The following is a 14095-nucleotide window of genomic DNA, read 5'->3' as shown; positions in this document are numbered from 1 at the left end:
CAGCAGAGGCCGAGCCCAGCGCCAAGGGTGACCAGTCCCCGCCGCCGCCGCTCCGTGGGAGATCCGCCTGGGAACAGACAAGGGGCCTCCGCAGCGCCTCACAATCCCGATCAGGTCCAGCGGTGGGTGACTCGCCAGTGGAGGGCGCTGTTCTGTCGGGATGGGCCCATCAGCGGGAGGCGACACCTCCCACCAGCAGGGGCAGGAGGAGCAGCGGGAGGGGCGCGGGCCGCCGTCCTGAGGCCTGGTTGAGCTCGCACTGGCAATCGCAGCCTCTGGACTCCGGGGTCGCTTTGGGGGGCCTGGGGGCGCGGGGTCCAGCGCTGGGGGCGGGGCAGCCCAGCCACTCAGGCCCCATGGGCTGGGGGGCATTCGGCTCCGACTTGATGTTGCCCATGGGGAAGCGCCAGTAGTGGGCGCCCTTGAAGAAGTAGGTGTCACCTGGGGGGGTAGAGCTTGAGTCCTGGGCCCGCCCCGCCCCTCCCTGCTGCCCAAAGACCCCCATCCCCCCAGGGTGGCCTCCATGTCCCCATTCCCCGCACCCCTCTCCCCACCCCCAGGCCCAGTAACCCGCAGGTTCCCGCGCTCCCCACCTGTGTTGCTGACGGTGACATCGTCGGGGGAAGGGGGCGCGCCCTCCCAGAGGCTTAGGTCACGAGGGTAGCCGGGGTCCGGGCGCGCCGCCGCCTCGTCATAGCGCCAGTACTGCCGGCCGCGGACCAGGTAGGTCTTCCCATTCTGCGGCCACGAGAACACGGCGTCCACCTCCTCCCCCGAGGGCAGCCCCAGCTCGGTGAGCGGCCGCGCCCCGCCCTCCAGCTGCCGGTCCTTGAACACCCAGAACTGGGGACCTGCAGAGCGGAGGCCGGGAGGTCAGGGTGGGCTCCCCGCGCTGGCCCCAGCGAGCCCCGCCGCCTGCCCCACTCACCGCTAAAGAGGAGGATTCGGCCGTCTCGGTGCCGGGCATAGGCGGCCTGCACTACCCTCACCTGGGCGGGCAGACCCTCCCAAAAGCGGTGCAGCCGTGCGGGCCGCGGGGACACCAGCTGTCCCGAGGGCTGGAGACGCCAGAACCAGGGACCTGCAGGGGACGAAAGGGTTGGCAGAAAGGCATGAAAGTGCAGGAGGTCTCCTCCCCCAGGGTATGCGGCTGGGTGGGAGGGGTCCCATCTGGAAATCAAGGGTGCAGTGGATCTAGGGTGACCAGCCCATCCTGGCCTGCCTGGGGCTTTTCCCTTTTTAGCACTAAAAGTTGCACTGGTCGGGCCCAGTGGCTCAGACCTGTAATCCTAGCACATTCGGAGGCTGATGGGAGAATCACTTGAGCCAGGAGTTTGAGACCAGCCTGGGCAACATAGTGACACCCCTATGTCTACAAAATACAAAATAAATTACTAGCAAGGCATGGTGGCCTGTGCCTGTGGTCCCAGCTACTAGGGAGACTGAGGTGGGAGGATCACTTGAGCCCAGTATTTAGAGGCTGCAGTGAGCCATGATCACACCACTGCACTTCAGCCCAGGCAACAAAGCAAGACCTTGTCCCAAAGAAGGAGAAGAAAAACAAGTTTCACTTCCAAGGTAAGCCCACAGCCCCAGGGGGTCACTGGAAGTGGGTAGGAAGTCAACATATGTGAGGTCGGGGGACACAAGAAATGACTCACCTTTGAAGAAGAAAGTTTCCCCTCGGATGTTGGCGATGGCGTCAAAATTGCCCTCACATCGATCAGGGATGGGGGAGGATGGGCTGGGGAGGAAAGGAGAGGTGAGCAGAGACTGGGGGCTCGTTTCCTCCATGGCAGACCCCACCATCCCCATCTCAGAGGGCACTGAGGCTGGGCAGCAGGTCACCCAAGGTCACAGTTGGAGGGGGACTCACCTGTCTGGGGGTGCGGCGGGGGGCTGTGGAGGAGGAGCCAGGGGTTTCCTTGTGGGCTTGTCATAGGGGGTTTGGGGTGCCTTCCCTGTGGGGAAAGAGTCAGGCAAGTGTGGATCCCCTGGCCCTGCTGCAGAGGACACTGGGCAGGGCACGTGATGGTCTGGGGCAGGCCCGCTCCCCCTACCATAGAGCTGCTGCAGGCCGTCGCGGTCATCCTGAGACAGGCGGTACTTGTCTGGGTCACCCACCGGGCCCTGGTAGAAGGGCCTCATGATGGAGTTGGGGGCTGAGGAGTGGCCCAGGCCCAGAGCATGGCCAAACTCATGCACAGCCACGGCAAACAGGTCGGTCCCCACGCCATCTGTAGGGGAAAGCGGGCAGGAACTGAGGCCCCCCTGCACTGGGAAGCGGGGGCACAGGAAGGCCCTGTGAGTGCGGCTGCTGGCCAACAGGAACAGCAGGACGCCCTCCAGAGATGGCCCCAGATTCCCCTGCCTAGGCCCTCCCCAGCCTTCCATCATCCCTGTCTCAAGTCACCCGGTCAGCATGGCGGTGCTGGACACTGGACCACAGGCTGAAGAGACCCAGAGAACACACAGAGGAAGGGGCGATCTTACACAGATGGGCCCCTCCCCTGAAAAGGGAACACTCTGTGCAGAGAAACTTGACAGGGAAGAGCTGGGTGTGGTGGCTCATGCCTGTAATCCCAGCACTTTCGGAGGCCCAGGTGGGAGGATTGCTTGAGCCCAGGAGTTCAAGACCAGCCTGGGCAACATAAGGAGACTCCTGTCTCTACAAAAAGAAAAACAAAAAAGTCAAAAACTTAGCCAGGAGTGGTGGCACACACCCATGGTCCCAGCTACTCAGGTCCCAGGCTGAGGCAGGGAGGCAGGAGGATTGCTTGAGCCCAGGAGGGCGAGCCATGACTGTGCCACTGCACTCCAACCTGGACGACAGAAAAGAAAAGAAAAGAAACTCGAGGGGGCGGTGGGGCCGTGGGGGGGAACCTGCAAGGTGTGGGCCATTCTCTGCAGGCAGTGCCAGCCCTGGGAGCATCCCCGCCCCACAGCTCCAGTCTATGATCAGCGACCCCCACCCCTCTCCCCCTTGCCACCCACATCTGCTGGGGATGTAGGTCCTTGTCCTTAACCCAAGATCTTCCCCCATTCCTGCCCCATCCCTCCTCGAGGCACATTCCTTCCCCATATCCCTTGAGTCCTCCATTCCCTCTCCCCCATCTCCCTGCCCACTGCTTCAGCCCCTCATCTCCCCACCCTTTACCACCCCCACTCAGGTCTTCCTCCATCTCCTTGGAAACACGGAGCTCCTCCAGCAGGCACTCTCAGACCACAGCCTGCTGGCCCCAGCACCCGGCCTTGCTCCCAGCCTCTTCCCACCACAGCAGCCTCTTCCCTTGGGACTCAGCCCAGGCGCCAGGACCGCCAGGACCAAGACGCTTTGCAAGCGCAGCTCATCGATCCGAGAGCTGCCTGCCGGCTCCTGCTCCCGCGCTGCTGAGAGGCCGAAAGAGACCAAGACAGAGACACGGCATGGCAGCACCGCAGGGAGGCACCGATGACCCCATGCCGATCTGTTTCACAACCAGCTCTAAGGTCAGCACTGTTCAGACAGATTCATAAGTAACCACCTGGAGAATTGAAAAGCAAATTTCTCTCGGTCCCTAAAGCCACTCGCTGAGTGTCTTTAGCATGAAACGTGAGTCCTGAGAGGAGTAGCAAACACGTTTTCGTTCACTTCTCACCAAACCTGTCTCCTATGCCCATTTTACAAAGGAGGAAACTGAGGTATAGAGACTTCAAGGTAGTGGCCAGGTACCCTGGCTCTGCCGGCCTGCCTCTCAGCAGGGGCTTCAATGGTCTGTGAAATCGCATTCGCACTGATGAATTTCCATGTTGACTGTACGTTCTCTTGTTCCTCTGAGTCCTTTTTCTGAGAAACTGGGGGAAGTTTGGTGTCTCAATCAGGGCAATATCAGTCACCTTTCACTTTCTTCCCTGCCTTGCCTCTCCTTGGCCACACTAGGCTTCCGGGCCCTGCACCTCTTCCTGCACCCTTGTCACGCCATGCATCTGGGGGAAATTACACAAGCACAACTGTGCAGACCCAGCCCCATGAGATTCCTAGAGGGCAGTCCACGGGGGCACCTCCTATCAGCCTTGCCCCGGGCTCCAGCAGGCAGCTCCATGCCAGGCCCACAGCCCCTCAAGCTTCCACCCAGCCCCAGCCTCCAACTCTCAAATGACAAATGTGTTTCCTGTTTCATTAGGACAGGACATCGATGTCATCTGTAACTTCCGGTGCACTGGGGCACACAGCTGCATATCCCCACGGTCACCTCCTGCCTCCCGCCCTGCCCGGTGTGAGGACTTAGCCTTGATCACCTCCTCCATGATAAGAACGTCCTACCCCCATCTATCCATCCAGACCCACCCATCCATCCCTGCCTCTGTGCATGCATCTGTCCATCCATCCATCCCTGCCTCTGTGCATGCATCCATCTACCCATCCATCCCTGCCTCTGTGCATGCATCTGTCCATCCATCCATCCCTGCCTCTGTGCATGCATCTGTCCATCCATCCATCCCTGCCTCTGTGCATGCATCTGTCCATCCATCCTTCCCTGCCTCTGTGCATGCATCTATCCATCCGTCCATCCCTGCCTCTGTGCATGCATCTATCCATCCATCCTTCCCTGCCTCTGTGCATGCATCTATCCATCCATCCATCCCTGCTTCTATGCATGCATCCATCCATCCCTGCCTCTGTGCATGCATCTGTCCATCCATCCTTCCCTGCCTCTATGCATGCATCCATCTATCCATCCATCCCTGCCTCTGTGCATGCATCTATCCATCCATCCTTCCCTGCCTCTGTGCATGCATGCATCCATCCGTCCATCCCTGCCTCTGTGCATGCATCTATCCATCCATCCTTCCCTGCCTCTGTGCATGCATCTATCTTTCCATCCATCCCTGCCTCTGTGCATGCATCTATCCATCCATCCTTCCCTGCCTCTGTGCATGCATCTATCCATCCATCCATCCCTGCTTCTATGCATGCATCTGTCCATCCGTCCCTGCCTCTGTGCATGCATCCATCCATCCTTCCTTTGCCTCTGTGCATGTGTCCATCTATCCATCCATCCCTGCCTCTGTGCATGCATCTGTCCATCCATCCTTCCCTGCCTCTGTGCATGCATCCATCTATCCATCCATCCCTGCCTCTGTGCATGCATCCGTCTATCCATCCATCCCTGCCTCTGTGCCTGCATCTGTCCATCCATCTCCACCTCTGTGCATGCATCTGTCCATCCATCCATCCCTGCCTCTGTGCATGCATCTGTCCATCCATCCATCCCTGCCTCTGTGCCTGCATCTGTCTATCCATCTCCACCTCTGTGCATACATCTGTCCATTCATCCATCCCTCATCCCTTTCTTTGTATCAGCTCATCCAGTGTTGAGTGTTCACGACTCCCTCATCCTAAGATGGTCATTGGACCCATTCCCTCCCCACACCCATGCTGCACTCTGCTCTCCCTTCCCGGTCAAGTTCTTCAGCCAGTGGTCTCAACCCACTCTTCACTTCCTCCGCTTAAATTCTTCCCAACCCGCTGGGCTTAGGCACTAAAAAAGTTACTTTGTCCCTGGCTGACCAAACACAGGCCCATGTAACTTACTGGGCTTGTTTGCTGCCCCAGCTCGGCTGACCACTTCCTCCTTCACTCTTGTTCTTGATCACCTTTGGGCTCAGTCTTTCTCCGTCTCTGTTGAGTCCTCCTCCCCTGCCACCTACCGCTTTGTGGTGGGGTTCTCCGTAGCTCTGCACCTGAACTTCACATTCCACCCTTTCTTCCCAGAAGCTCGCCAACCCCCATGGACTGCTGGCTCTCAAGGCGGCCACCAGCCCAGCTCCGATAGCAGCTGGCAATGCGCAGTGTGCGGCCCGGCCCAGGCCCTGTGCTGAGAGGTGTGGGTGAATCGCTTATTTCATCAGCAAGCCCACTCCGCCAGCAGGTACCATTCTCATCGAATTTCTCAGGCGAGGAACCTGAGTACAATGAGGTTAAGGAAGTTGTTCATTACAAGAGGAAGTTCCCTGACTTACTTGAGTTCAACTTTGAAGCCCACATTCTTTTTTTCTTTCTTTTTTGTGACAGGGTCTCACTATGTCACCCAGGCTGGAGTGCAGTTGTGGAAACACAGCTCATTGCAGCCTCAACCTCCCCAGCTCAAGCAATCCTCCTCCCTTAGACTCCTGAGTAGCTGACACGACAACCATGTGCCACCACGCCCAGCTGAAGCCCATATCTTTTTCTTTTTCTTCTTCTTCTTCTTTTTTTTTTTTTTTGAGATGGAGTCTTGCTCTGTCACCCAGGCTGGAGTGCAGTGTCAAGATCTTGGCTCACTGCAACCTCCACCTCCTGGGTTCAAGCAATTCTCGTGCCTCAGCGTCCTGAGTAGCTGGGATTACAGGCATGCACCACCACGCCCAGCTATTATTATGTTTTTAGTAGAGACAAGGTTTTACTATATTGGTCAGGCTGGTCTCGAATTCCCGACCTCAGGTGATTGGCCCACCTCGGCCTCCCAAAGTGCTGGGATTACAGGTGTGGGCCACTGCGCCCAGTCTGAAGCCTGTATCTTAATGCTGCAGCACACAGCCTCCCCAGGCTTTGCCTCACCCAATCCTAGATTTGCCTCACTCAAACCTAGACAGGGCCTAGGCACCCTTCCCGGCTGCCCCCTTTCCCGGTCACTCAGGCTGTCTAGCAGCCCACAGCCAATGCATTTAATATGAGGCTACAATTCAGGGGGCCTCAGGCAGGACCACCGCCCCTGAATTGCTGTCCCTGCTGCAGAGCTCCCAGAGGATGAGGCTCCTCTGCAGCTGAGACCACATCCTCACTCAGCTTCTAGGCTGTTTCTGCTTCCCGTTCCACTCAGCACATGGCCCCTGAGAAACTGCTGGCACAAGAATTTCCCTCTGGAGCTCCACCTCTGCGGAACCTGACCTCAGACAGAGGAGTCCAAACTCTAGGGCAGGATCCTCAACTTCCCATGCCCCACCTGCATGGCCAGGCCGGGCACACTGCAGACTCGCATCCAGACCAGCACATGTGCCAGCCTTCTGCCAGCCTGCTCCTCCCGCTCCCGCTTCCCCACCTGCATTCCCACCTGCGTTAACAGCCATCCTCCAAGGGCCTTAACCTCATCTCCCCTGTCCCAGAATCCAGCCAGATCTCAGTCCTACCCCTGGCCCCCGACTGAAGCTGGCGATAGATCTAGAATGCAAAACCCCTTAACGTCTCCCTCATTGTCCCAAGTCTTCCACATGCTTTCTAGGCCCTTCGTGATCCGGGACCTGCCGCCTTCTGATGCCACATGTTGGCCTTCTGGCTTCTGATGTCCTAGGGCATTTCCCTGCACACTGGCTCCTCGTACCCCGACTCAGCTGGCTCACTGCCTTCCTATTGTATCTCAACCCTGTGTACCTGGGGAGAGCAGAACCCTATCTGTCTTGTCTTGTGCTAGTAGGCGCTTAGTGTGTATACGTGGATATTCATACACACACACAAACATACACACACATATATATAATTTTTTGAGATGGAGTTTTGCTCTTGTTGCCCAGGCTGGAGTGCAGTGGTGCAATCTGGGCTCACTGCAACCTCTGCCTCTCAGGTCCAAGTGATTCTCCTGCCTCAGCCTCCCGAGTAGCTGGGATTACAGGCACCCACCACCACACTCGGGTAATTTTTTGTATTTTTAGTAGAGACTGGGTTTCGCCATGTTGGTCAGGCTAGTCTTGAACTCCTGACCTCAGGTGATCTACCCACCTCAGCCTCCCAAGGTGATGGGATTACAGGTGCGAGCCACTGCGCCCAGCCGATATTCATATATATATTGAGGCAACGAAGTCACCTCTTTCAGGAAGTCTCCCCTTGCCCAAGAGCTTTGAACCAACATCTCCAAGCCCCTGCAGGCTTGAGGACTTCCTCTGCTGGGATTCTGTGCAGCTGCGTCACTGTGGGGGTTGTCATTGCCAGTCACTCTTCTGACTCAGCTGCTGGGCAAAGATGTGTTTCTGTCTCTGTAACCTCCAGCCTCAGCTGAAGGCCTTTGTGATGGTTCATTGTGTGTGTCAACTTGGCCTGGCTGTTGTGCCCAGCTGGTTGGTGAAACACCAGTCTAGATGCTATGGTGAAGGTGCTTTGTAGATGCAATTAACATCTATAATCAGTTGACTTTAAGTAAAGCAGATCACACTCCATAGTGTGGCTGGGGGTGGGGTGGGGGCACAGCTAGTCAGTTAGTTCAAGGCCTTAAGAGCAAAACTAAGGTTTCCTGGAGAGCAAAAAATTTTGCCTCCAGACTATAACTGCCTAACAAATTTACGATTTGCTAGCTCCTACAATCCCCGTGAGCCAATTCCTTAAAATAAATCTCTTTATACACACATGCGCGCACACACACACACATACATACACACACGCGCACACGCGGGCGCACACACACATACACGCGCGCACACACACACGCACACGCGCACACGCACATACACACATCCTATTGGTTCTGTTTCTCCGGAGACCCCAGTTCATAGAGCCCCCCCATCAATAAATATAATTTAAACCTAATTATTGGCCACGAGTGCTGGCTCATGCCTATAATCCCAGTGCTTTGGAAGGCCAAGGTGGGAGGATCACTTGAGCACTTGAGCCCAGGAGTTCAAGACCAGCCTGGCAACATAGTGCTACAAAAAATTTTAAAACTAGCCAGTTGTGGTGGTCCTGGCTATGTGAGTGGCCGAGGAGGGAGGTCACCTGAGCCCAGGAGGTGAAGGCTGCAGTGAGCCGTGATCATGTCACCGCACTCCAGCCTGGGCAACATAGTGAGACCCTGTTTCTACAAAAAGTCAAACAAATAGCCAGGTATGGTGGCGTGCACCAGTGATCCCAGCTACTCTGGAGACTGAGGTGGGAGGATTGCTTGAGCCCAGAAGCTCAAGGCTCCAGTGAGCTATGATTGCACCACTGCGCTCCAGCCTGAGCAACAGAGCGAGACCCTGTCTCTTAAACAAAACACACAACAGAAAACATATTCTTAAGACCAGATTGGAAGAGGAACTCTCATAAGATAGGAGATTTTACCTTTTGACCCAAAAGTCCAGGTCTCCTCATCGTCAAAGTGAGTGTCCCCAGAGATGGGGTGCTCACCAGGGAAGAAGGCATGGGCTAGGGTGCCCCCCACCCCATCGAAGGGGTAGCTGTCCTGGTGGAAGGCACTGGCAAAGTCGACGAGGATGTCAGGCTCCTGGCCCTGAGGGGACTCCACCTCATGGAATTTGAGATCTGTCTCCATGCCCCAGGCCATCAGGGCATAGTTCATGAGGACCCGCACGGTCTCCGGCCTCAGCTGGGAACTCTGGGGGAAGGAACGCACCCTGGGGAGAGGGGAGCGCGGTGTAAGGGCGGCTGTGGATGGTGCAGGCAACCATTCAAAGCTGGGGCCCGGCAGGCCCGCCCAGGGTGTGGGTGACCCAGCGACCTACCTCCACGTCAGGGTACGCTTGTTCCACACGCTGCCGCTCAGAGCGTACCGGCGCCGCCGCCTGACCAGCCCCGCCACCCCCAGCACATCAGGCAGGGAGCAGCGGGGCTTACGCATGGTGGCCACAGTCCTTGGGTCTGTGGGAGACATTTGGCAGGGGAGGGTCCACAGTAGGAGAGCCTGCCTTAATCATGGCACCAGTTAACTTTCTACATGGGGAAACTGAGGGTCAGAGGGGTTAAGAAATGGCCAGGTGCTGTGGCTTACACCTGTAATCCCAGCACTTTGGGAGGCTGAAGTGGGCAGATCACAAGGTCAGGAGTTCAAGACCAGCCTGACCAACTTGGTGAGACCCCGTCTCTACTAAAAATATAAAAATTAGTCAGTCGTGGTGGTCTGTGCCTGCAATCCCCACTACTCAGGAGGCTGAGGCAGGAGAATCACTTGAACCTGGGAGGCGGAGGCTGTAGTGAGCCGAGATCATGCCATTGCACTCTAGCCTGGGCAACAGAGGAAGACTCCATCTCAAAAAATAAAAATAAAAGAAAGAAATGTGCCCGTAAAAGCCCCACAGCCCAGATTTGAACCCAGGCAGTTTGTATCTGGACGCCAGCTCGTAGCAAGCCATTACCACTGCCCTTCAGAGTGGCATCACCTGGCCCAGGACAAACTGGATGCATCCAGGTGGTGCTCAGAGACTCAGGCCAGGATCTCAAATCCAGCTTCCCTGGGCCCTGGTGGGTGGAATCTGCAGAAAGGAGCTATGGGTATGTGGTGAGGACCTTTTGAGGTTGGAACACCTTGGGAGCTGTGCAGGCCTCACACTATCACTGCCAAGTTCTCCTCAAACCCAGATTAAGTCCAAAGTCCCCAGGCCGGCGGGGTCTCTGGCCTCCTGCAAGCCACTCCTCCCGGGTTAGGTCTCCCCAGGGTCCCCTTTCCCAGCCGGTCTCCATCTCCAGTAGCCTTATCTCCAAATTAAGGTCAAACTGCACCTCGTTTGTTGAGGCGGTAAATAGTAACGAAGAACATATAGCTGCCAGACACGGTTCTAGGTTGGTCATGAGTCACCAGGACAGAGAAAGGGCCTGCCTTTCCTTGTAGTGAACCAGATCCTTCAAATTCCTCTCCCTGCCCACTTAACCCCACAGAAGAGTCCCTCAGCCCTGCCTCCAAAATATACACCCTGAATCCAACTGCTCCTGGCCACATCTGCTACCCGTTCTCCTGCCACCATCCCTCCCCTGGACTCTGTAGCCGCCTTCTGCCTTGTCTCAGAGGTCCCGCTTCCATTCTCCATCGGGACCCGTAGGAAGCTCAAAACCACAAGTCAAGGCCAGGCGCAGTGGCTTGTGCCTGTATTCCCAGCACTGTGGGAGGCTGAGATGGGTGGATCACGAGGTCAAGAGATTGAGACCATCCTGGTCAATATGGTCAAACCCTGTCTCTACTTAAAAAAAAAAAAATAATTAGCTGGGCGTGGTGGTGTGTGCCTGTAGTCCCAGTGACCGGGAGGCTGAGGCAGGAGAATTGCTTGAACCTGGGAGGTGGAAGTTGCAGTGAGCCAAGATCGCACCATTGCACTCCAGCCTGGACAACAAGAGCGAAACTCCGTCCCAGAAAAAAAAAAAAAAGCAAGTCAGACCCAGTTCCAAGTTGCTTCCCTTCTGAGAACACTTGGGAGTTGCTAATCACCCTTGAAATCAACCCCAATCACCTCTCATGGCCCCTGGCTGAGGCCTCTCACCAGAGCTCTCCAATACTCCTTTCACTCCAGGCACACGAGCTTGTGCGTGCCACGGGGCCTTTGCACTTGCCTGGCACACTCTTCTTCCACACCTTCCCGTGGCTGGTTCTTAGCTATTATCTCAGCTCATACACCCTTCAGAGAGACCTGCCCTAACCAGACCAGCTCCTCGATGCCAATAGCACTTTACTTTTTTCCAAACACTCACCACTATCTGAAATTATCTTGCATATTTATGTTCTTTTTTTTGAGACGGAGTTTCGCTCTTGTTACCCAGGCTGCAGTGCAATGGCACGATCTCAGCTCACCGCAACCTCCGCCTCCTGGGTTCAGGCAATTCTCCTGCCTCAGCCTCCTGAGTAGCTGGGATTACAGGCATGCGCCACCATGCCCAGCTAATTTTTTGTATTTTTAGTAGAGACGGGGTTTCACCATGTTGACCAGGATGGTCTCGATCTCTTGACCTCGTGATCCACCCGCCTCGGCCTCCCAAAGTGCTGGGATTACAGTCATGAACCACAGCCCCCGGCATATTTATGTTCTGGATCTGTCTCTCTCTCCCTTGAGAAAGTTAGCTCCATGAGAGCAGGAGCCTTACCTACTTTATTCATCACTACACCAGTGGGGCCTGAAAGGACGTGGCATCTGGGATATGCTCAAAGTATATTTTGTTATATATTTGTTTCCATCTGTTGCCCAGGTTGGAATGAGGTGGTACAATCAGCAGATTGCAGCCTTGAACTCCTGGGCTTAAGCAATCCTCCCACCTCAGTGTTCTGAGTAGCTGGGACCACAGGCCTATGCCACTACACTCAGCTAAGTTTTAAAAAATCCTTAGACATGGGGATCTCGCTTTGTTGGCCAGCCTGGTCTCAAACTTCTGGCCTCAAGCAATCCTCAAGCCTCAGCCTCCCAAAGCCTGGGATTAAGACATAAGCCACCAGGTTCTTGATAAATGCCTGAGACCCTCTGGGGTTGGGGCCTGAGAGCAGCATCTTCCTAGCTCCGTGTTACAGGAGCAGCTGAGATCTGAGACTGTTGGGTGGTGATCAGGCTGGGTGCAGACACAGGGTTGGGGAGGGGTGGGGGCCACCTACCCATTAGGCCGGTCTCTGGTAGCCCCGCGAACCTCTGCATGACCTTAATGGCATCGCTCAGCTTCTCAGGGCTCTGCAGCTGGGCCTGGGCAGGGTCGGGTGGCGGCAGGTAACCATAGCGCGTCAGCCACTCCTAGTGCATCGGAGGGGACAGGTGAACGGACTGGGTGAAAAGCATGGGGTATTCCTGCCCACTACCATCCTAGCAGCCCTGCCCCTCCCAGAGAGCCAGAACCCAGGGCCCCAGCCCGGATGTCCGCCTGCTCTCCTCTGGAGGTCCTCGCTTCAGTCCCGAGTTTGCCAGTCTTTGTCTGGACTTCAGCTCCTCACCCCAGCTCCCTTCCAGAACTCCAAATCCCAGCCCCAAACCTCCCGACAGACCCAAGAATCTGGGCGCCCAGATCCCATCCTCGGTCACTCTGGATATTGTAATTTGGCTCCTGCCTCCTCGGGACGCAGGAGTCCGGGCCCAGCTTCCCTCTCCCAGCCTCCTTGCAGATCCCAGGAGCCTGCGGACCCCGCGCTCACCACGCCCAGGCTCACGTCCTGCGCCGAGGGCTTCGGAGCGCGCGCCGGCGGCAGCAGCAGCGGCAGCAGCAGCGCCAGGAGCCGGAGCCTCAGCCGCAACCGCAGCACCTGCAGCCGCATGGCGCGCTTCAGCTCCGGCCGCCTGCGGGGCTCGAAGCGGGCCTGGCCGGGGCCGCCCCGGGGACCTGGGGGAGGAGATCCGGGCTTGGAGAGGGTCGGGGGCACCCGGCGCGGAGTAGGGAGGGATGCACTGGAGGGCTGGGTGTGTCCGGGGGTCCCGGGAAGCGCGCAGTGGAGTCAGCGGAAGGTACAAGAGGTCCCGGGTCAAGCCGCTGGGTCGGGTGGGCCCGGGAATCCCAGGACGGTTGAGAGGGCGCAGGAGCGGCGGAGGTCCGGATTCGTCGCGGCGGCCTCTCCGGGTCCCGGGGCGCTGCGCCGGCTGCCCCTCCTCTCCCGGCTCGTGCAGAGGACTGGGTGGGGCGGGCCGGCGCACCCGGATAAGCAATAAGGGCGCGGCAAAGAAAATGGCCCAATCTTCGGACGTCCAGCGACAAGGGGCGGGCCAAGCGGTGGCCCCCGCCCCGACCCAGCGACCCTCCTCCGATGGAGGACGCTCCGGGGCTGGGGGCGTCCACTGCTTCAACTTCGTCGTCCGCAAGTTTCTCTTCCCAGATCCCCGCTCCTGTGGGACTCCCCGGGGCAGGACTCGTTTCTGCTTTCTCGAAGTCGCGCGGCCGGGAGGAGGGCGTCCCGGACCTCTGGCTCGGCCAGCCCTCCCCATCCCCGTATCCCACCCCCCTTCTTCCCCTAGGACCCCATGGTGCTGGTCTTTTGAGAGCTGGGGGGATTTCCGGGCAGCTGGAGGCTGGGAAGGAAGCCCTCTTCCCCGCGGGGTCCCGGCGCGCCTCCCTCCCAGCCAGCTCCAGCTGTGCGCGGTTGCGGCTGCCAGAGGGCCGGATACTCAGTCCCCCAGCCCACGTGAGCTGCGCGCCGGGCTCGGCCTCGGCACGCGGGGGTTTGGGCCCCTCTAGGTCCCGGGGGCAGGGGCTGCTCCGCGACTGCGCCCTTCTCCCCACGTGGGCTGCGCGCCGGGCTCCGCCTCGGCACGCGGGGGTCTGGGCCCCTCTAGGTCCCGGGGGCAGAGGCTGCTCCGCGACTGCGCCCGCGCCCGTCTCCCCAGGTGCCAGACATTTAAATGCAGCAACCTCTTCGCGGAAGCCGCAGCTCAGGTCTGTGCCGGGAGCCGGGGACAGGGGAGTGGATGGGCGGGCGGC

General features: G+C 57.9%; 1 protein-coding gene across 1 annotated transcript; it reads right to left on the bottom strand.

Moving 5' to 3' along the window:
* Window positions 1–37: 37 nt before the first annotated feature.
* Window positions 38–13602, bottom strand: MMP25 (matrix metallopeptidase 25). Its single transcript, XM_064362743.1, has 11 exons — window positions 13047–13602; window positions 12822–13006; window positions 12294–12426; window positions 9451–9586; window positions 9050–9342; window positions 2061–2237; window positions 1877–1961; window positions 1662–1744; window positions 929–1081; window positions 594–851; window positions 38–441 (listed from the first exon to the last, which is right to left on the bottom strand). Exons 1-11 carry the CDS (start codon window positions 13600–13602, stop codon window positions 170–172), a joined length of 2331 nt encoding a protein of 776 aa, XP_064218813.1. The 3' UTR covers window positions 38–169.
* Between the last annotated feature and the right edge of the window lie 493 nt (window positions 13603–14095).

The sequence above is a fragment of the Aotus nancymaae genome, unplaced genomic scaffold, assembly GCF_030222135.1.
Source record: "Aotus nancymaae isolate 86718 unplaced genomic scaffold, 86718_ANA_hifiasm-v0.15.2.pri h1tg000049l, whole genome shotgun sequence".
NCBI lineage: Eukaryota > Metazoa > Chordata > Mammalia > Primates > Aotidae > Aotus > Aotus nancymaae.
Note: the sequence above shows the minus strand (reverse complement) of the source record. Positions and strands in the feature narration are given on the sequence as shown.

What these genes read in the sequence shown, in the direction of transcription:
- MMP25 (XM_064362743.1), bottom strand. Translation starts at nt 13,602, where the DNA reads ATGGGGAGGGCTGGCCGAGCCAGAGGTCCGGGACGCCCTCCTCCCGGC. An exon ending in CGGCCTGCAGCAGCTCTATG is followed by an intron (nt 1,962 to 2,060) that starts GTAGGGGGAGCG and finishes CTTTCCCCACAG; the next exon opens with GGAAGGCACCCCAAACCCCC. An exon ending in CCGAATCCTCCTCTTTAGCG is followed by an intron (nt 852 to 928) that starts GTGAGTGGGGCA and finishes TCCGCTCTGCAG; the next exon opens with GTCCCCAGTTCTGGGTGTTC.